Source organism: Canis lupus, chromosome 8 (genome assembly GCF_011100685.1).
Source record: "Canis lupus familiaris isolate Mischka breed German Shepherd chromosome 8, alternate assembly UU_Cfam_GSD_1.0, whole genome shotgun sequence".
Taxonomy (NCBI): domain Eukaryota; kingdom Metazoa; phylum Chordata; class Mammalia; order Carnivora; family Canidae; genus Canis; species Canis lupus.
The window spans coordinates 47,981,552-48,003,620 of NC_049229.1; the positions used below are offsets into that span (position 1 = coordinate 47,981,552).

The following is a 22,069-nucleotide window of genomic DNA, read 5'->3' on the forward strand; positions in this document are numbered from 1 at the left end:
CAGCTTGGGTAGAGTGAGCCGGGAAAGTGAGGCTCAGCTCAGCTTCAAGGCCTCCGACTCGGAAAGGCCCCCTTTGGGGCTCCATCTGAGACCCCATAGGCACCTTAAATTGGCATCGGTTCTTCCTGAGCCCCTCAGGGTTGTCACAGCCCTGAGCTGCCTAGACGTGCCCTGGCCTGGGGCGGACGTCCTCTAGTCTCGACAGTTGCCGTCCTCCGGCTCCTCGCTCCGTTCCACCCCAGTCCTAGGCGGCAGCCTTGCCCACACTGCCCTGGGCCCGGCCGGGTTCCCTCTCAGGAGCCGGAGCGCTGGAAGCCAGTGGCAGCGCTCTGTAGGTGGCGGAGGGGTCCCTGCAGGACTAGGGCCTGGGGTGGGGGCGCTCACCTCCAGCCAGCCGCGGGCGGCAGTGCCCCTCCTGAGCGTCGTACTCCTCCAGGTCACTGGCACAGAGGCAGAGGAAGGAGCCCTCCACGTTCTCGCAGAGCGCCGCCCCGCACACCGCCAGCATGAGCTCGCACTCGTTCACGTCTGCCGGCGCGAGCACAGGCTGGTCGGGGGGACGCCGCGGCCCGTGGCCCATGCCCCCTGCCCCTCTGCCTCCAGCCGGGGCAGATCCTCCTCTTACTCCCTCTAAAGGAACCAGCTGGGTCTTGGGGAAGAACAGAAGGGAGTTAGCAGGAAGGAAGAACAGATGAACACAGACCATGAGAGGGGAGAGAGGAGAAGGGTGCAGAAAAGGGTCTGTCTACTAAAGGGACCAAGAGGAAAGATTTCTCTGTGCATTCTCGGGAGGCGCCTCCGGAGACCCCGCTGGGAAGCGTGGCGCCCTCCCTAATGTGCTCGCTCCCCCTGCTGGTAGAACAGGACTGGTTTCTCCTACTAATCTGGTCAGGGTGCCAGCTGTAGGGTTGAAATCACCCACTCTGTGAGGACCTATTATGTATGGAACCGTGTGACCTTGAACATTTCAGGAGGAGGACCCTGGGGCCTCTCTCCAGGACAGCCACGCCCCGTGGAGATGGGCCCAAGGGCCCACAGGCCTTCCCTTCCCTGGCCCCAAGCCTGGCTAGCCTGGCTTCTCACCAACACAGTCCCAGCCGGAGGACGAAGTCTCGAAGCCCTGGTCACAGAGGCAGCGGAAGGATCCGTCAGTGTTGTCGCAGAAGCCGTGGCTCCCACACATGGTGTCGTTGGCACACTCGTCTATGTCTGTGGGACAGTGGGGACTAGAGTGTAGGGTGCACTTTTGCTCTGTTTGCTGGAAACACTTGGTCTACTGACACCAAGGTCTGTGGAAAGGGACTTCTAAACACAGGACAAGAACACTCTAACATTAACATTTCTTGTCGATTGCTGTTCAAGCCCTGCTGCATAGAAAATATGCAGACTTCAAAGAGCTACAAAAATAGTGTCCTCAGGACAAAGGACTTTCTAGCCGGATACCTGACAAATAGGTGTCCTCAGCCCTCCTACCTCTGATGCCCCATTCCTACTCACCGATGCAGTCTCCAGTTGGAGCCATGTGGAAGCCAGGCTGGCAGCCCAGGACACAGCGGTAGGAGCCAGGGCTGTTCTCACACCTCCAGGCCCCACATACTGGGTCTCCATAATCCTTGCACTCATCAATATCTGTCCCCAGAGCCAAGAGAGGGGACAGAAATGGGAGGGTCATTGCTCTGGCCCCACCTCTTTGGCATTACAAGGTCATGCCCCACAACTTTTGTTCTTGATCTGTTACAAACTACACTGCTCATCTCAACTCCAAAACATCGCTGGTGTCAGCCAATGCCATGTTCAGGATCACTCCTCCTGACCCAGCAGGGATGGTTATCTAGGTAGAGAGCTACATGCTATTTAGGAAAGCACTGAGCTCTTTCTGTGACACCCCGGTCCCCCCACTCCCTTCTCCCTCTAGCAGAATACTTTATGATTATATAAAATCTTCACCAAAGTGTATTGCAGAAAATTGTCTTCATATCTGTCTCCCTTGCTCAATTTCAACACTGTCCATAACTGTCTATTTGTCCTAGCAAAAGACATTGAACCTGGCAGGGGTTTAATAAATATCTTATTGAATTAATTTAGCTTTAAAAACTCTGCTAGCATAAGGATTATGATTATCTTCATTCTGTCGTCTCTGGATAGGCCCTGAGTCAGCAGAGACTCAATAAATGCATTATCCATTGGATGATTAATCTGGAAAGTGCTCTGCTTCCTGCAAGCTGCAGTTCCTGGTCCCGGGGAGCTGAGGACCAGGCAGGGGTGGAGGTGGGCAGACATGGGGCAGTGCCCTGTCCACTCGCCTTGGAGCCCTTACCCACACACTCCCCGCTCTCCGGGGAGGGCTGGAAGCCGGTCTCGCACAGACAGTTGAAGGAGCCCTCGGTGTTGACACAGTGTCCTCCCAGACACTGGTCTGTGACTGCACATTCATCCACATCTAGAATAGAGACCTCTGTCAGCAGACCCAGCCATGGGTCCCTGGGGCCCTCGGGAGCCCAGAGGAGAGCCAGAGAGTGGCTTAGGGTAGGAAAGGGCCGGAAGATCTGAGGAAGAGTCCAGAGCTGGAAGCCAGAGGCCCTGCTGCGGGGAGGAGCCCTCAAACTAGGGCATTATCAAGGGCAGAAGGGTAACACCCAAAGGGTTCAAAGGGCACATGTGTGTCGTAGACATCACAGAGAGGTCCTGTGAAAGGTTCTGAGTGCCTTCCTGGCACTTGGCTCCCTGTCACCATGCAGCTTCCCACCTCCCATCTCGGGGTGGCGGGGGGCACTTTATTTTCATAGTCTAGACATAGCCTCCAGCAGCCCCTGCTGCTGGCAAGTGGACATGGCCAAGCTGGCTTCTCACCCTGGCAGCTGGTGCCCCCCTCTGCGCTGGCGAAGCCTGGTGCGCAGAGACAGAAGAAAGACCCGTGGCTGTTGAGGCACTCGCCATGGGGTGCGCAGTACTCCTCTCCCACACACTCGTCCACGTCTGCAAGGACAAGGTGGGCAGTGGTGTCTCCCAGGCGTGTTGCCACCTGTCCCCCCACACTCACTGCCCACAGTCCCCGATGGGATACGGAGCCACTCACCCTCACACACGGTGCCATTGGCCAGCTGGAAGCCTGGGGGGCAGAGACACTGGTAGGAGCCAGCCGTGTTCTTGCACTCGCCTCCCTGGCAGCTGCTCTGGAGGTCTTCACACTCATCCACATCTGCACAGTCACACAAGGGGGAAGACAGTCCGTGGCAGCACCTCCCAAGAACAGGATCCAGTGGGGAGGTCTTCGGAGGACCTGTCCCCTGCCTAAGGAGCCTGGACCCGTAGGGGCATCATCCCCTTGTAAAGCAGCACAGCTGGGAGAAGCTGGCGAGGGAGCCTTTGGAGAGCCTCGTGACTGCAGCTCCGTCTACTTCATCCTGGAGGAGCCCAGCTGCCCACACAGTGCCCTTGGGGACACTCAGCCTCTCCCAGCGACCTTGGCTAAGGGTGGCCAAACTCGCTGTCCTTAGCATGGCTGAGACAGCTTAGGTTTTACTGGGAAGCGATGGGAAACAGATGAGAAGTAAAGGAAGGAAACACGTGAGAACCTGACAAGGTCACAGGACTAGGCTCTGGGAGCAGGCCTACAGACGGCCGAGTACAGGCCGATGTTTCCCAAATATGCACCTAGCTGCCGCCCTTACAAAGAACACAGGAGACTGCATGTGGAGCAGACTCCCCTGAGGCTTCTGATCTGGTGGCTCCCTGGCCCCCTACACCCAGATGTGCAGTTGTCTTTCCAACTCCTGTTGAGGAGCGGTGAGAATAGGTGTCCCCAGGTAGCCCACCCAAGGTGGACAGAAGGGCCCCCACCCCAGCCTGGGAGCAGCCCCTGCTGTGTCTGGTCACTCCCTTCTCTAAGGGCAGTGGGTCAATCTCCTGCAGCCGGTCTGTGCTCCCCTTCCTGCCGGGCAGGGGGAGGGGGCTCTCACCTTCACATGTGTGGCCCAGGGGGCTGGGCCGGTAGCCCTCCTCGCAGTCCCTGCAGGAGAAGGAGCCGGCGGTGTTGGTGCAGACTCCCGTGGGGCAGACTCCCGGGAAGGCACACTCATCTAGGTCTGGGGCAGACAGCCAGCCAGTCACCCCGGGGCCTGGCAGAGGGGCTCCCTCCACCTAGCAAGGCAGGAGGCCCCCCACACCTCTGGCCTCCCTCTCTGAGCTTGTAGGACTCTCTCCAGGCCTCTGGGGAGGGGCAGGCCCTGGCCATGGGCCTTCCGTAGGGCAACCCTGGTCCCCCTCTCCCCAGAATGCTCTGGGGGTAGCTCTACCATCAGTTTCCCTCTTGTGTCTGTGGCTCCCTCTTTTTCCTCCTGTCCTCACCCCCATACTTGGGGACGGTGACAAGAGATGCTCTCCTTGGGGGCCAAGTCCATTTATAGGGTCCTCAGCTGTAGCCTGGAGACCTTTTGGCATTAGCCCAAAGCTAGGGACAAATAGAATGTTCCTTGGGAAGTGAGAAGGCCTATATTGTCCGTCCCCCTCTGCCAGCGCCTCCCCGGGTTACCTTCACAGGCGGTGCCATCTTCATTCACCCAATAGCCGCTCTCGCAGGCTGAGCAGGTGAAGGAGCCCTGGGTGTTGAGGCAGAGGCCCGTGGGGCACGAGGCCCGGCTGGCACACTCGTCGACATCTGAAACAGGCCATTGAGTTCTGTGTGGGACTCTGCAGGACAGACATGGCAGGACAGCCAGAGGCTGACGGGTGGGCAGGGGTAGAGCAAAAGATGGGTCTTGGCGGGATGTGGGTTTGGGTCAGCGTGGTTAGGGATGTGGTGTCAGGGCTGGATTAGGAGTGAGTGTGCAGAGGGAAGGAGCCGGACGCTGGTGCACCTGTAGAGGAAGGTGCTTTTTAGTATCTTTGTACCTTGGCAGCCCTTCTCATCTGAGGTGACCGTGTAGCCCTGCTCACAGGAGCATCTAAAGGAGCCCTCCAGGTTGATGCACTTTCCATGGGCACAGACCCCAGGGGTCAGACACTCATTTACATCTGTGGAAGAGAAGTCCAGATGGCGGGCTGACTTCTTTTTGTCCTCCATGTAGTCCCCACTGTCAGGCTTAGGGCATCTTGATTGTGAGGCCAGGCAATCAGCATTCGGTGGGTGGGGGGAGAGGCCACCCTGGGAAGGCTGTGAGGTTCTTCCTGCTTCTGGCTCCACCCACCTCGCCCTTCCCGCCTGAGCCCACTGCAGCGCTATCTAGTAACACACAGCACTCTGCATATGTCCTAGAAAGGGGAGCCAGGTCCCCCAGCCCTGGGGCTGGTTTGGGCCATCTGAGGACACCCGGAATGAAATATCCAAGACCCTTGACTCACCTCACAGTGGATCTAAACCTTTCTAGTCTCCTACTTGCCCACCAAACTGGTATGAGTCCATGTTCCCAGCCCAACGACCAGCTTCAGTAGGTGAGTGGGCAATGCAGGGAGAGGCTGATCTATGCCTGAGTGGCTGAGTGGCAGACTCAAGGGCCTGGGAAATGCCTGCCCTCCCCAGAGTCTCAAAGCATCTATTCACAATTCAGTCCTTCCTGGCATTCTGAACCTTGGGCCCTTCTTCCTGCAGGGACTGACGGGAAAGAACATTCCTTCTACAGCTGACTTGCAGCCCCCTCTAGGGGGAGAAGAGCACCCCCTGGTCAGATAGGTGTTGCTGTTTAGACATTGCTGTGGAGCTGCAGAAGAGCAGAAGACCCCTCCTGCCCAGGAACCACAGCAGGACTTGGCTGCCAACTCACACCACCAGAGTCAGCCTCTTCCTAAGGTTCTAGGCAACTCATTCTACCCTGCAGGATCCAGCCACAGAAGCTTCTGGGACCTTGGGCTGTAGCTCCTGGATGGATATGGCCAAGGAGCCAAAGGGGCCCCCACCCAAGCTGATTCAGAGGGCAGAGCAGCAATGACTGAAGCACACCCATCTCATGCCCAGTGTCATGCGGGAACCCAGCCAGATCCTGGAGGACAATAGCCTCCAAGCCACTTCCCTCTGCCCGTTTCTTTCCCTCCCTGTGTGTGGGCTCAACCAGAGGTCCCAAGGCCAAATGGCCCTCTCACTGCCTTGGCGAGCAGCCCTCACCTACACAGCTCCCGCTCTGGCCCCTGTAGCCCTCCTCACAGGCGAGGCAAGTGTAGGAGCCGGGGGAGTTGACGCATCTCCCATCAGGGCAGGTGCCAGGGTGACGGCATTCGTTGATATCTGCAAAATAACATCCCCTCCCTTGGTCATTCCTGGGAACCACAGCACATGGGTAGTTCAGTGAGGAAGCAAATCCTTGACCCTGCCCTTGGTGGGGGAGAGGGAGGAATGCCAGTTTCTGTACAGATGGAAACTAGGAAAAAGTGAGTGCTGTCCAGTGTTTCAGCTCCCACCCACTGTCCTGGACAAAGAGAGATAGAAGAGCTTTAGAAAGGGAGACTCCCTGGGTGGGGCAAGAGGCCGTGGTCACCACTAGCTAGCTCTGGGAGGGTGGGAGAGTTCTATTTTGTGAGCTGGACTGTTGGGAAGGGCCTTCATATCTGTCTTGGTGAATCCTGTTCCCCCTACATTACTGGGGTTGCACATGCTTGGGACAGCAGGTCCCAGAGACCTCAGAACAGATCACCAGCTGGGCAATGGAGGCAAAATGGGCTTTCCTGCACTAGGAGATGAGGACTGAGGATGACCCTCAGTCTTGGATGTGGCCAAAACCAGCCCTGAGCCTGATGCAGAGTCATGGATGGAGGCTGGCAAGGCTTTTTGACTGGAGGGACTTTTGTTCCAGCCCAGGGCTCCCGGCATCCACTCTGGGGAGACCCACAAGAGAGTCAGAAAGGATGGGCCTGGGCATCAATCAGACAAACAGAGGAAGAGAGGATGCGAGGAAGGAGAGGAGCAGCCAGTCCTGGGAGAATGACAGCAAGGAAGAGGACAGAGATCTTGCTCCCGGGAACTGCAGGCAGTGTTCTTCCCCATGCGACTGGCATAGCTGCAAGTCCATCATTCAAGAAATACACGGGACTTGGGCTGAGTTAGGGAGGTCAAACTTAAACTCTGCGTTGGGACTACAGGAGGACATTATGTGCCTCTGGCTCAAGTTCTTATTTGTGACAGACAGATTGACTGAGCTTGAGGAAAGAAGAGAAATTACTCTTTGTAAATGAGTAACTGTCGTTCTCCTGGAGGAAGTCCACCAGCTTGAGCAGATTCAGAAGCCCTTCTGCCTAAGAGGAAGATCTACTCAGCACCCATGGAAGAAATGCAAGAGGCAGGGCCAAAGGGTCAGAACACAGGCTTTCTGCAAAGAGACAAAGGCTGGAAGCTGTTGTTACAGAACAGAACAAGGGTCCCGAAGTGAAGAGTGAAAAGGAGGTGGTTTGGTCTGCAGAAGTCAGTTCACATCGAAGCCCTCGTCCCAGGGAACTGGGATCCTCTCAACAACCAAATTTCACCCCAAAGGTCCAGAAGGGGAAAATATACACAGGGCAGGTGGTTATTCAGGGGGGTATCTGTAAGGAGATGCCCAGAACCCCTAGGCAATCTTGGGGATACTGAGATAACTCTCATCTCTACAAAGAGGGTAGCCAAGAGCCCCTGAATGGACTGTGGTGACACTGATCTAACCTATTCTAAGGGGTTCTCTGTAAAGACAGAGATGGAGAGAATGCGACAGAGGAGGGGGACTGAAGGGTCTAGGGCTACCAGCTTTGGCCATCTGGGAGAGAGCAACCAGGACCATGGCCTCGGGGCCTAGGCTAAGGTACTGGAGGAGGATGGGCAAAGCCATTGGGAACGATAAGCAATCCCTGCTTCAGGAGATAAAGAGGTCAGGACCCATTTCTAAGACCACATTGAGAAAATATGAAGTTTTTGGATCTCTCCTGCGGAGATCAGGCAGGGTAGGAAGGAGATTAGATTTAGCAGGAGTGAAGAGCCCTGATGTCTGGGCACGCTCATGGAGGTGGTGCACAAAGTGTCTTATGCTGGGCATTAGGAGACCTGTGGTACTGATTGACTAAGTGTTCCAGCTCTCACCTGCTGGGCTGGGGTGGGTACCTCATGGTTCTTTGTGGTTGGGTGGAACCAGGGCACTAGTGCTGGCTGATGAGCCATGAAGTGTATAATTTATGGACCAAAGCATAATTGTGAGCAATTCTGAAGAGCGCTCTTCCTTTCTTCCGTGGAGACTGGCCACATTCAAGATACCGGCTATTCCTTTAGGCTAGTTCTAGAGTCAGGAGATGTGGGGCACAACCCCCAGCTGAGCCATGATGGGCCTGTGGCATTGGTCAGATACAAACTTTGCTGTGCTCGAAGTCCTGAGGCCTGGGGTTGCTTGTTAATGCAGCATAACCTCATCTATCCTGACACACCATTGCTGGCTTCCTTTCTCAGACCAGAGCCCCAGCCGGTGATTAGTGGATGTGAGAGATCTGTCAGCAAGTGGGAGAAGGAAGGCAGATCACGGCAGCCCTTAGTCACCCCCTAAACCAGGGAAAGGTTCCCCCAAATGGGGGGTGCATGTCACAGAGCCATCTGCCAAACCCACCCAAAGGAGCCAAGTAAAGATTCCAGATGACGTAGATTCCACTCCTGACCAGTCCATGTTAAGGGCATAGATTCTAGTGTCACCAGGTAGCCTGAGGCTGTTCCACCAACCCATTTGGTATGTGGACTGGAGCCAGATTTTCCTGCCTAGTCTGGGGTTTGAATTTTAATCTAAGATTACTGTATATTTTGCTAGGTTCTAATACTTGGTCGTCCGGGGCAGGACCTCTGTCTTACTCATTGCCCCGCTCCTAGCCCATGACTGGGACACAGCTGGTGCTCAACAAATGTTCACTTACCAAAGAATGAGCCCACATGATGAAAACTCCACACAATCTTGCTATGAGGCTGCTGAAGAGACCCCAGAAGACTCAGGGAAACAGGTGCTTGCCAACCTGTCTGTACCCTGGGAAGATCCTGGAGTTTCCCTAAACCAGGGCTTCAGCCTTTGTGTAGGGAAATGTAACGGTGCCTGTCTCCGCTACTTGTGAGAGCATGGGGTGGGAGTGCGAGGGTGCCCAGGGGCCAGGAGCTAGAAGAATTTGGGTGTGGTTGGGGCACAGAAGAGCTCTGGCAGTCTGCAAACAGATCTAACCCCTCTCCGTGGGAACCTGGAGTCCTGGCACGACGGAAATGCCACTGAGACTTTGGATGGGCCGCTGTCCAGAGCACTCGGGCCTTCCATCAGAGACTTCTGAGTTGAAGTGGAGAGAGTGGTTTCTCAGTTGGAGCGAGAAGAAAGAGGGAGAGGAAATTGACCGGGCTCCCAGGGTGACGACTGGGTCTGTGGTTGCTGATGGAAACCTGGAGAAGTTTGCAGGCTACATCAGGCTTTCAGCAGCCTGACTGTCCGCCTGGGGCCAGGAACCCTCTCTGACCTCCCAGCTGTGGTGTGTGTCTGGAACTTTTCCTCCAGAAGGGAAGGGGACAGTCCAGAGGAGTGGACTGGGGCATCGGGGGAGTCTAAAGGTGAAAAAGAATGGGAGCCTCACAGAGAAATACTGCCCCCTGTGCACTGCAGGTCCTGTTGTATGCATTAGCTTAGCTGGTTAACTGGTCCTCACAGGGCCTCTGAGATGGGCATTATGGTTTCCATTTTCAGATGTCAAGACAAGGGCCAAGCCCAGGCCCCTCTCCACCAGAGCCTATGCCCATAACATGGACTAGTTAGTACAAATTTGATCTTTTTTAATGTACTGGTATTTTCTTGGTTCATCTCTTTTAGTTTTGCCTTTTTTTTTTTTTTTTAAATAAAATCTAATGGCAAATTTGTCATGTTGTCATGCTTAAATGAGGTCATCTATCCAGTATTCGCACAGCTCCCGGCACAGAGAAGGAACCCATCCAAAGCTAACTCTCTTCATTCTCCATTCTCCTGGAAAATGCCAGGCTTTCTGACTCCATCGTGCTTATGAGGACAAAGAGAGCACATTTTGGTTTTAATGGTGTATAGCCCAGGGTATTAAAGGGAACTCAGGTAGAGGGAGGCATCGAGAGGAGAAGGTGACCCCCTGGGGGCACAGATAGTTGTCTGTCCTACACCTCCAGCCACCTCTCCCCTTTGCTAAGACCTGCTACAACTCCAGACTTTGCTTCCCTGATAATGGCAATGGGAAGGGGGATTCTCCTTTCGCTATATATTCACCTCCAGGAGGCTGTGAAACAAGGCAAGTCCTGGCCAGGAAAAACCTGGAGGCTGGGAGGTGGCTAGTCCTCACCTCGGATCATGGGTAGGATTTCTTTCCAGAGAGAACCTTGATTTACCCTCATTTATTCCTATCTTAGCTGGTCTAAGCACACAACCCAGGCCTCTTGCAAGCATCTGACACCCCAGCCTGGCAAGGAGGTGGTAGCGGCAGGGTTGCCAGGAGCTGGCGTGATAGTAGCAGCTTCAAGCCAGCCTGTAAGGAGACTGGTTGGCAACAGCACAGCTGCCTTTTGGCAGAGCCTAGGAAACAGAGCAGGGATCGGGGCTCACACATTCACTCTCCACTCATTCACTCATTCAGCTAGCATTTGCTGACATTTGTCCAATGCAGGACATTTCTCAGGTGTCTGCATATGAGTCATCTAAGGATATGGTCCAGTCCCGAGGAGCTCACAGCCTAACAAGCTTTAGCAAGTAGGCCAGGGCTGAGGCCCTAAGCTCTTCCCACATAGACCAACTTCTCTGTCACTTAAGAGAGCAGTGTGACTCAAGGCGAGGGGAAGAGGTGTACAGAGGGATGTTTCTGGGGTCTCATGTATACAGAGTTGCTTGTGCTCCCCTGCTTTGGGGGGGCAGGCAGGAAGCCAAAAGATCACAGAGGGTATAGACAGCCTCACGAACTCCCTGACAGTGGGCTCAGCATCCAGGAGCCCAGTGGGAGACAAGCTGAAAGGTGAAGTGGGGGCAGCTAGAGCCTGGAGAGGCGATGGGGCGGCCGGCTGCCCCCCCCCATCTCATTTCTTACCTTGACAGTGTCCCTTCCTGACCATGATGTAGCCCTGGTCACACTGGCAGTGGTACGAACCCTCTGTGTTGGTACATCGTCCCCCACTGCACACCTCTGGCTGCTCGCATTCATCTACATCTGTGAACACACAGAAAAGTCCTGAGTTGGGCCAGCCCTGCAGGGAGTCCGGGGGCGTCTCTTCAGAGATGCTTGTGCTGAGGCCCCAGCGGGAAAGGCAACCTTGCTACAGCTATGATTGGTGGGAGACTCCTAGGCCAGGTCTGAGACTCCTCCAGCGCAGGCCTCTGCAAACCCCTGAGTTCCTTTCTCCCGGGGGATACTACTTTGGGGGCCTTCGGGGACCCCTGCCCCAAGGCAAGGGCTGGTCTTGAGTCAGATGGCAGTCCAGATGGCACCATTGGAGAAGGCCAATAAAGTCCCCCTCCTGGCCCCAAGACATCCTCCAGAGGTCTGTTCCTAGAGTTATTGAAGGCCTTCCCCAAAGTTAGGGATTAAGCAGCCAGAGAGAGAGCATCTCAGGCAGCTGTGGATCTACTGAAGCAGTTTATTCCATTGTCCCAAAGCGTCCCGGTACCCCGCAGTGGCTCAAAAGTCCGACCTTGGTCACATCACTCTCCTGCTTAAACTCCTAGTAGGTTTCCCTGATGCTTCAGCCTGGCTCACGAGGCCTCTGCCACCTGGCCCCAACCTTGCTGTGTTCCCTGATCCCCACTGGTCCAGCCACCACGCCTTGTTCATACAGATGTTTCCACGTGGAGTATCTTTCTTCACCTCAATGGTCAGCAGGATGCTACTCCCCATTTCAAGGACTGATTCAATTGATCAACCCAAGGTTGCTCTGGCCACTTCCCATTCCTTGCCCCCACAGTCAAATCGATGGAGGATTTACCTTCACACCCCCCCACCAAGCCCTGGCACTGGTTCAAACACTTCACTGGGTCCCTGTGCAGATTAAATGAGATAATCCAAGTGAAGGGCCCAGCATAGTGCCTGCCTGGCACAAATTAAGCACTGAAGAAATGTTGGCTATTATTATTCTAGCATTAAACCTACCCTACAAAATCTGATCTCCTATGCCTGGCATGTGAGATCTTTTATGATCTGCCCATTGTCTGCTTCTCTCACCTTTGTCCCACCTCTTAGCCTCAGCCATGCAGGCACTGCTTCTGAGCTTGGGTGTGTGCTGCTCACCTGCCCAGAGTGGTTTCCTGCCCACCAGCTTGGCTGTCTCCTACTCATCTCTCAGGTGAGGCTGACCTCTCCCCTCCAACACATATGCTCCCTCTCCAGGATTCCCTTAGGACCCAGCCATGAGAGTAACTATTCATTTGCCTGCTTTTTTCTCTCCCACTACTGAGAATGTCCCTTATTATCCTAATGTCCCCAGTGCCCGGCACAGAACTCCCAAAAGTACTTGGTACATGAATGGAATACTAACCATTGGTTAATGGACAGTGCTTTTATCTGAGTAGTACTTTGTAACACTGTAGTGCCCAGTGGGGTCACTGGCAGAAGGTGTAAAACGCACCACCACCCCCAGGCCCACATCTGGAGAGTCTGCCCAAGCAGTACTGGAAACTGTGTTATAATCACTTTCCAGGCATTTCTGAAATAACTAGTCCTCAGTTTGAGACGCTGTGGTCCCAGTGGAAGAGGAAAGGAAGCTCAGACACAGAGCCGCATGTGGTCACTTGATGAAGAACCCATGGACTGGCGGGACCGGTGAGGAGGCTGAGAAAACAGACTTGCTTTATGGAAAAAAATGGGCAGAAAAACAGAAAAACAAAAACAAAAACAAAAACAAACCAGATCTTAAGGCCCCTACAAAGATGGATGAAAACTTGTTGTAAAAGGTGAAACTCTAACTTCAATGAAAGAAAGTGTAGAAGGATATCTTTGTAGCTTGGGGGTGGGGAAGGACGTCAGAAATAATGCCCCAAAAACATAAAAATTAAGGCAAAATGGTGAATTTCAATATGTCAGAATTCAGGATTTCTGTTAAAAGTAGGACATGTGTTGGGGATCCCTGGGCGGCTCAGCGGTTTAGCACCTGCCTTCCGCCCAGGGCATGATCCTGGAGACCTGGGATCGAGATTTTATTTATTCATGAGAGACAGAGAGAGAGAGAGAGAGAGGCAGAGACACAGGCAGAGGGAGAAGCAGGCTCCGTGCAGGGAGCCTGATGCGGGACTCCATCCCCGGACTCCAGGATCAGGCCCTGGGTGGAAGGCGGCGCTAAACTGCTGGGCCACCGGGGCTGCCCTAAATAAATATATCTTTACAAAAAAAAAAAGAAAAAAAAAGAAAAAAGAAATAAAAAAAAAGAAAAAAGAAGGACATGTGGATAAGGTTAGTGAGCAGAGAATGAAATGAGAGAGTGGCAATATCTAAACCCAGGCAAGTGGGGATCCCTGGGTGGCTCAGCAGTGTAGCGCCTGCCTTTGGCCCAGGGTGCAATCCTGGAGTCCCGGGATCGAGTCCCGCGTCGGGCTCCCGGCATGGAGCCTGCTTCTCCCTCCTCCTGTGTCTCTGCCTCTCTCTCTCTCTCTCTCTCTATGTCTATCATGAATAAAAAACCAAAAAACAAAAAACAAAACAACAACAACAACAAAAAAAAACCCAGGCAAGTATCTGGAATATCTAAGGAACTTCCAAGGAGCCACAAGAAAAGCCAGCAACCACTGGAGAACTGAGTGAAAAATAGGAACAAGCAATTTTCAGATAAGGAAACCCAACGGCTAATGTACAAAGAAATGCTCATACTTATTTGTAAAGTAATATGCTTTAAAAAATATTTAATATTCAAATAATGTATACTGATCAATTAGTTTTACTTACATTCGTTTAAATTCTATAAATTGTTATAATTTATATTAATTAGTTATATAAGTGGAGGAAATAATTTATTAATGATTAAATAATGAGATATTACTTTATAAGACTGGCAAAATTTAGAAAGTGGATGTTATCTTGAATAAGGTCCCATCAGGTGGCAGTCAAGCCCCACTGGGAGAAGCACTGACAGCTGATCCTGGGCTCCCTCCCCAGCTGTTGGGGCCAGCAGAGACATCCCGGACTGGTGACACCATTCCCTGCAGTGGCCACTGCTTGTTCCCAGCCAATGTCCCAGGCTGGGCCTGCAGAGAGCAGTGCCTCTGACCTGCAACACCTGCTAATGCCATGGAGCCCAGCGAAGTCTCGAGAAGCCCCTCGTCCCCAGCCTCTCCCCTCACTACCTCCAGGCCATTCTGAGCAGTGCTGCTGAGTCACAGCCCTGAAAGCCAGCTGAGGGCCATCCCCACCCTCTGCTTACAAACCTCTCCTGGCTGCTCGCCGCCTGCCGAATGGTGTCCAAACACTTTAGCCTGGCACTCAAGACTTCAAAAACTGGCCCCGGCTCCTGCTACTTCCTCCACATACCCTTCGCTCCAGTCACACTGGATTTATCATTATTCCCAGGGCATGCCAGACTTGTTCACCACTCTGCTCTCTGGAGAAATGGTTCCCTTCCCCTGGAATACTCTCCGCTTTCTCCATTCCCTCACCGTGAGTGTCAGAGACTGTTGGAAACACAACGTGCATTGGGGCTAGAATGACTTTGATTCTGTTTCTAGCTCTGCCACAACCAGGTAGGAGGTCCCTGGGTATTTCAAATCACCTCTCTGAGCCTCAGTTGACTTAACTATAAAATGGGGTAAGGATTTCTACCGCATGGGGGTGGGATGATGAGCTTCATATGACTAGAGCTTAGGACTGGGCCAGCACACAGAAGGGCTCATGAAATGGTAGCAATGACTATTCTGTCCCAGTTCCAACCCTCCCTCGAAACATGCAGTGAAACATGCCTGCATCCTACCATGGAGAGCCAGCTGCTTCCTCATCTGGATCCCACAGCACCACACGCACACACCTTACTCACTGCAGGATCCAGAGCTTACATGGTACCTGGCATGTGGGTGCTCAACGCTCGGTGTGAATGAAGGGCATGTGTAATTTCCCCACTCTGATTAAGTTCCCTGCTTGTTCTCTACTCCCCTTACCCCATATCAGGTGAGGGGACCTGCGTAGTCTTGGTCTCTGCAGACCAGGTCTTTGGGGGGTTAGGACCTGGGGGACCCTGGTAGTGAGAAGACGCACGGCTTCCTGGTCTCCAGGAGGGGTCCCTGAGTGACGCTGGGCTGCCCCGGCCAGAACCAGCACTGTGAGCCTCCAGAGCGGCAGTGCCATCCTCCAGCTGAAGTGTTCCAGTTGGTGAGGCATCACAAGGTACTGCTTGCAAAGTGCTGCGTCATATTCTCTGTGAGCTCATTCATAAAAATGTACGTGGAGGCTTTGTATCACGGGGCAAATGCTGGACATTAAAGGGTTTGTGTTGGAAGCTGCTTTGCCCAGGGCCCTGGAGGGTGGGGGGCAGGCAGGCCTTCCCAGGGAAGTTCGAAGATATGCAGGCTCTCTGAGCTGCTGAGGACCTTCTGCAAAGGCACTCGTGCTCCCCGGTCTGCCAGGAGTCCCAGCCGGTGCCTTCACGTGCCACCCTCCTTACCCAAAATGAAAGTAGTCACTCAGAATTTGGGGACTAGACTTTAGGTTCTCATCTCCAGCCATATCCCCTGACCCTCTCACACTCCCAGCTCCAGCCACACCTCCTTGGAGCCTTGGGGAATATTGTTATCTTTCAGGTTTGAACCTCTCCTCCTGGTCTGGTCTCAGCGCAGGGGTCGGCTTCTATTCAGGTCCAGGTCAGAGCCCTGAGTCTCTGTTCTCACAGCCCCTGTGCTCTGCACACTGCAGTGCAGTGCCGGGTACTGCGAATGCCTAGATCCTCTTCCACCTCAACACTCACTGTGGGGTCCTGTGCCTCTCCCAGGGACACAGGCAGGCTTGCTTACCTTGGCATTCCTGTGTGGTCCCCGAGGTGGCCAGTGTGTAGCCAGGGTAGCAGAAGCAGGAGTAGGAACCCACTCGGTTGACACAGTGCCCTCTTCCTGCACAGGGGTCCCTCAGACACTCGTTGTCATCTGAGCAGAGAAAGGTGGGAAAGGGAGGTCAGGGAGACCTTTCTTTGGGCACCTGCCAGCAACCTGCCCATGCTAGGAGCTGGACAGGGCCATGGTGTTGTGGGTCAAGGAGAGGATGAGGGAGTAAGTAGAGAAGGCTGGGGAGATGAAAAATCTCTAAGGCTGGGGTCATGAAGTCTGCTCATAGGGCCCACTCAGGCACCAAGGGCCTGGGGCAGTGGCCCAGCACCTCCTCCTTGCCCCATGTCCCCCTCCCTCAGTGGCCCCCTGCTGACTTTCTTTCCTTCAAGGCACAGTGGATGTTTTCCTTTTGTGTAAAGCTCTTGAGATGGGGGATCAGCGGAGACATTTCTAACTAGGCTAGGCCTTGGTCTGCTCTGTAGGCAGCAAGATGGCTAGTTGGAAGGGTGGGCTGATCTCAGAGCTGAGGGCTCCAGGCACTGGTCAAGGGGCCCTGGGGTGGCTTCCCACTCTCCTGGAGTTCTGGAGACTCATCAGATGGTGCTCCCGGAGGCTTGTCTCCCCAAGGTTTAGGTTGGTTTTGTCCACAGGGAAAGCACTCTTCAACTCATTGGCCACACAGCACTGCTTGGACTTAAAGGGTTTGTGTTGGAAGGACACAAGTTCTGCCTGGACTCTTAACTCTGTCCCCAGCCACCGTGTGAGCCCGTGGTGTCCCAGTGCATACCCGTGCAGTAGGCTTGGACTCTTAACTCTGTCCCCAGCCACTGTGTGAGCCCGTGGTGTCCCAGTGCATACCCGTGCAGTAGGCTTGGCTGGGATGCAACTGGTAGCCGGGGTTGCAGATGCATTTGTACCCATCTGGGAGGTTCACACAGGTTCCAGGGCCACAGATGTTGGTGGCTCCAGCGGCACATCTGTCAATGCCTGTGGGAGACACAGCCAAGCAGAGGTTATGCTGTGAGGACAGACGAAGACAGTGGAGCAGCATGGTGAGAGTATGGGGGACAGGGCACAGGCCTCAGAGGACCCACAGAAGCCTCACTCCATTCTTGGCTGGGCCCTCTCATATCCATGTGAAGCATGGCCATGTATAAAACCCCCTGGCGCCCCTCCCGGGACCCTGAGTCCCAGGATGGATCACAGTAGTGCATCCCTCTGACCAAAACCTAGTGGGCTCCACTAACCCATGTCCCAGTAAAGGGCCTCCCCTGCTGAGGCCTCCAGCCTGACTTCTCCCTGAATGAGGGCATGGCTCTCACCCACAGTCCACAGAGCTCCCCTTCCCTTTCCCCTGGACAGACAGACAGAGCTGGCAAGGAGGGTGTTGGGGGAGAATTGCCAGAGGGAAAGAGGAGACCTGGGCTGGGGCCAACCCAGCAGGGCCTCGGATGCCATGTTGAGACAGGCCCATGAGAAAGGGGGTCACACAAGGTGGGGTATGATCAGAGCCATCTTGGAAACACCACTCATCTTGCCATGCCATCTCGCTCAGAAAGGCAGCAGATGGCCCATGGACTGGGCAGGGAGGCACAGGGGGCTCTTAGAAACTTGTTGAAATAATTCAAACAAGGACTGCCCTGGGTAGTGGTTATGGGGTAAAAAGTACAGAGACATGCTGAGTTCAGGAACAGTGGGTTGACTTGCCTGGATTCAGCAGTGGGGTGTGTAGAGGACAGAGGCCCTAGCTTTTTCGAATTGTGTCCTTAACGCTAGAAAAGGGCCTGGCGCTTAGAGCATGCCGAATGGGCCCATGAATGCGTGAGTGAGTGGCGCTTGCAGCCTTGCATCTGCCCTAAGGTCTTCGCTGTAAGCCCACAGGCCCAGGCACGTAGGTAACCCTGGAGACCAGACGAGCAGACAAGGCCTGTGTTGGTCCACAGCAGGCCTCGCAGTGGTTGCTGAGTGGGACTGAACTGAATGTGCACTGGCCTGCTTGCAAGGCTACCCTGTCCCTGGTCTGGCTCCAAGTTTGGGTCAGCCCAGAGGGAGGGGTGGGGGAGCTTGTGGGGACCCCCTGCCTGGTTCTAAATATCCCCCCAGAGGGGAGAGGCTGGGGGAAGGCAGGGGAGAAGGAGGATTAGGCTGTGGGTGGTGACTGAGGGGGGATTCTGTTCTCCCACATAGCTGATAGCCACTGCGGAGCCTAGCCTGGGCTCCTCCTCCTGCCCCCGCCCCCGCCCGGCCCTGCCTCCAGGCCCATTTTCCTGCGCTGGAGAACCCCCAAGGGAGCCCCTTCACCCAGCTCCTCTTGCCTGCCTTGCAGAGGGGGCCAGCAGTGCACTGAGCACAGAGGACAGAGGTCCCGGGAAAGGGCAGCAGGTTACCCTGGTTCACACCCGGGAGGGCCAACCCCCTCCTCCACCCCCGCACTCTCTGGACTGTCCCGCCGGGCTGCATGGTCTCTCTCTTTGCCAGAAGAAATCCAGAAATCTCTCTCCTCTGAGGTGAGCTCAAGCTGTGAGGTGAAGAGGTCAGCCAGCCCCTGGCGAGGGCACACGCGAGGGCGTGCGCGTGAGCACACATGTGCACAGGGAGCAGCTGCGGCATCACCAGCTTTGCTTCTCTGGAACCAAGTCCCCAAACAATGAGCCTTTGAGGAGGGCACATTCCAGAGCAAGGTGCATTTGCCAGGGATCTCCCCCACACTGCACCCCCTCACCATTGTAGGCGGCCAGAGAGGGGCAGCGCAGGCTCTCTGACAGTTAAACAACCTTGAGAACAGAACCACTATCCTTCCAGAAAGCTCGCTGTCCCTGTGAGCAGGAGACTGCCCCGCTGCCCGGGCACTCAGCCGACTCAGGGTGGACAGGCTGGAGGAGCCAGGCTCCTGGAGGCTCGCTGTGCTGCCCTTCCTCCAGAGGGCCCCCCCTGGATTCTCCTAGAAAGTCTCCCAGTTAGGGGCGCCTGGGTGGCTTGGTAGGTTAAGCATCTGCCTTCATCTCAGGTCATGATCCTGGGGTCCTGGGATATAGCCCCAAGTTGGCTCAATGCTCAGCCTGGAGTCTGCTCTTCCCTCTCCCCCTTCTCCTGCTCTCTCTCTCTTTCTCTCTCATTTTCTTGCTCTCAAATAAATAAAATATAAAAGAAAGAAAGAAGAAAGAAAGAAAGAAAGAAGAAAGAAAGAAAGAAAGAAAGAAAGAAAGAAAGAAAGAAAGAAAGAAAGAAAGAAGAAAGCCTCCTAGTAAGAGGCTCCCCTAAGACCTCCCTTCTCTTTTTCCTCCCCCACTTGACTGGTGCTCCTGACAGGACCCCTGTGTTCACAAGAGGCACCCTGTAAGATGAAGCCGGGGTGCTGAGCCTGAGCGGGAGTTCACTGGAAACTGTGCATCTGGTGGGAGAGGCCCTGGAGTTGGCTCTGACCAGCCGCACCCCACCAGGCTGACTGCAGGTACCTGAGGGGCCCGGGGCCACCAGCCCCTCAGCAGGGGTGGTCACGTGCTCTTCTTCCTGGTTGTCTGGGATCCCTTGTCCAGGAAGTGGTGGCGTTGGTCTTTCTACGGCATCTCCTGCAGGGGAATGGGGGGTGGAGAGGGGAGGGCAGCTGGGCCACGGCCCCTTGGCCACCCACCTTCCCACACCTGGACAGCGTTCCCTCCAGACATACTGGCAGTGGCCCTTCCCTCCTCCTGCCATGCCAACTGGAGAACCAGGGCTGGGGCCTAGGGTGGGTCAGCCCTTCTGCCTCCTACTAGTCTCCAGATACTTAACCTAGTTCCAGACAGAGTCAGAGAATCTGAGAGCTCTAATGGGTTCTAGAGCACCTCCAGTCTCAGCTTCCCTTTCACAGGTGAGGAGATAGGGTTGTGGAAATGGCCACTTGTCCAAAGCCAGCCAGCTTGGTGGAGACAGAGCCCTTGGATAGTGCCCTGTCCCCAAATCCAGTCACCCTCTGCAAGCTGGGGTCTGCAGAGCTCCAACTATTTCCCAAAGGAAGATAGATCACTGGGGAGGGGCTCTGGGGACCTGACCAACCCCTGCTTCAGCCATCACTTCCTCTTTGGTCTCATTTATACGTTGAGTGGCACCATGAAATGCAGAAAGGGTGCCGTGGCTAGGGAAATACTTGCAAAACATCCCAGGGTCTTTCAAAGACCTTACAGCACCTTAGGTGGATAGAGCGCCCACAAAAAAGCATTCACATGTCATACCATCCATGACCTCATCTGATTTGAGCCCCATGTATCAGCCCACAGTACAAAGTCTATGGTTTCTCCTTCCCTCCCTCCTGTTATCTGGGAGCTGCTAGGAGGGAGGGACTCACCTGGGACCCAGGCAGGTACTTGGGTAACACTGGTTGTGACCTGCACAGAAATAGGAGAAGGTCATTGTTGCTTCCTCTGTCACCTCCATGACGTGCTTTCTTCCACCACATTCACCCCTGCCTCCAGGCTTCCCGGCCACCTCCCTTCTTCACTTTCTCATTCCTTCCAGCTCTTGACGAGTTCCTCCTACATGCTGGGCATTCTGCCAACACTTTATGTCCATTGTCTTAATTAATCTGTTGAACTCTCGGGTGACAGTCGGTTGTACTGATTAAGTGAACTGATGTATATGGCGTGCCAGCTCAGTGTCACAACAGCAATGCATAATGATCCTCTCAATGCTATGAGCCCAGATAAAGCAACAGAAGCTCCAGAGGTTAACTGGCCTATATAGGGTCACAGGGCCAGGGTGGTGAAGCTAAGAGCCTAGGCCATAGTGCACTGCCAGCAGCGGTGGACTAGGAGGTGAGAAGGGGCAGAGGATGACAGAGGGGCAGGGGCCTGCTGGGGGCTGTGAGGACATGGATGTAGAACTCTGGACTGGGAGGACAACACATGACTCTCCAGCTCACTTCCAGGGAAAGAAGCACCTGACAGTCAGGCACACAGGTTGGAGGGACAGGGGGACAGGGAAGGGATTGACAGACTGGTGAGGGAGAAGCAGGTGCATTCTTCTGGAATGTTTTTCTGGGAGAACATTCAGCTCTTTACAGGGGAAGCCTGGGCACGGGGAAGGGAGTGAAGAGGCCATCCACAGCTCTGCTTCTCTTCTCCATGAGCCACTCCCAGAGGTGATCTTGTGGTGTAAGCAAATCAGGCTTAGAAAGTGCCGAATCCAGAATTAGTCTGGAAGCAGTTCTAGACCTTATCTGCACTCATAGGACGTGTTCCTACTTCCTTTCCTTCCCCAGAGCACCCCAAATGACAGAACACTGGTACAAGAGCTGCTGTTCTTCCTTCCCTTGGGGTAAAACTAGATCTTTGGAGGGACCCTCCCACTCCAGCATCTCTCCAGGTAATGGAGACCCTACTCATAATCCATCTGTCTCCCTTTCCTCCTTCAGAGGACACTGCCCTACAGCGTCAGTGCCCACCCTGTCTCACTCTCTGCCACGCTTGCCCAGCCTCTGCTGGGAGGACGCACTCACCTGGCCAGTCCGAGAATCTCCTGGGAAGGAAAGGTGAGAGCATGAGCTTGGGGAGGAGAGCCTGGCTGCCTTCTCCCTCCCGCCCACGGCCAGGGCTGGTTCAGTCTCTGACCTCCTGACCTGGCCCCAGAGGAGAGAGCGCAGGATCTTTTTACCTGCTGCTGCCCCTCCGGCCCAGCCGGGACTGCCCGCCACAGATCCCATCATGCCAGGCCTGGAGGGCCAATGTAGTGGCTCCCTCTGTGGGAGGAAACCTCCTGCCTTCCCTTAAGCCTCAGTGATGAGGCCCACCCCTTCCTGGGCCATTTCACTCGGAGATGTAACCCCCCTCCTTGCTCTGCCATCGCCTCCCTCTCAAGCCTCCCACCTGTACCAGGTCGCTCCGCCCCCTGCCCTGGGCCAAGGCCGGGGCAACAGTTCTAGAAAGAGAGGAGCTCGTGGCCTGGCCAGTGTCCAGTTCCCATGACGACAGGGACTCTGTCCTGACTTCCCTGTCTGTCTGTTCCAGATTCTTGCAGCGCTGTGGCTAACACGTAGCTCTCCTGGTCTTAACATGTCCCTGGCCTCCTGCACTGTGTGCTACCGGCAACCTGGGTGTGCTACCAGTGTGGCTTCCCGGGGCTCCTGCCAGGGGTGCCTGCTGGGCCCAGGGGGACTGAGCTGGAGTTAGTGGTCT

The 22,069-nt window shown here is 54.7% G+C and overlaps 1 protein-coding gene and 1 long non-coding RNA gene across 2 annotated transcripts in view; one reads left to right on the top strand and one right to left on the bottom strand.

Moving 5' to 3' along the window:
* LTBP2 (latent transforming growth factor beta binding protein 2) overlaps window positions 1-22,069 on the bottom strand; it is a 101,501-nt gene that overhangs the window by 7,496 nt on the left and 71,936 nt on the right. The window contains exons 13-28 of the mRNA XM_038545265.1: window positions 21,394-21,413; window positions 20,245-20,284; window positions 19,376-19,489; window positions 16,779-16,907; window positions 15,891-16,019; window positions 10,999-11,118; window positions 6,098-6,217; window positions 4,891-5,013; window positions 4,532-4,657; window positions 3,960-4,085; window positions 3,077-3,199; window positions 2,851-2,976; window positions 2,318-2,440; window positions 1,498-1,629; window positions 1,084-1,209; window positions 385-528 (exon numbers count right to left, since the gene is read on the bottom strand). Of these exons, the coding sequence (XP_038401193.1) occupies window positions 385-528; window positions 1,084-1,209; window positions 1,498-1,629; window positions 2,318-2,440; window positions 2,851-2,976; window positions 3,077-3,199; window positions 3,960-4,085; window positions 4,532-4,657; window positions 4,891-5,013; window positions 6,098-6,217; window positions 10,999-11,118; window positions 15,891-16,019; window positions 16,779-16,907; window positions 19,376-19,489; window positions 20,245-20,284; window positions 21,394-21,413 (1,821 nt within the window). The remainder of the gene's footprint in view (window positions 1-384; window positions 529-1,083; window positions 1,210-1,497; window positions 1,630-2,317; window positions 2,441-2,850; window positions 2,977-3,076; window positions 3,200-3,959; window positions 4,086-4,531; window positions 4,658-4,890; window positions 5,014-6,097; window positions 6,218-10,998; window positions 11,119-15,890; window positions 16,020-16,778; window positions 16,908-19,375; window positions 19,490-20,244; window positions 20,285-21,393; window positions 21,414-22,069) is intronic.
* LOC119876505 lies at window positions 18,710-21,477 on the top strand. Its single transcript, XR_005363528.1, has 3 exons — window positions 18,710-18,899; window positions 19,230-19,371; window positions 21,310-21,477. It is a non-coding gene; the product is annotated as an uncharacterized LOC119876505 (long non-coding RNA).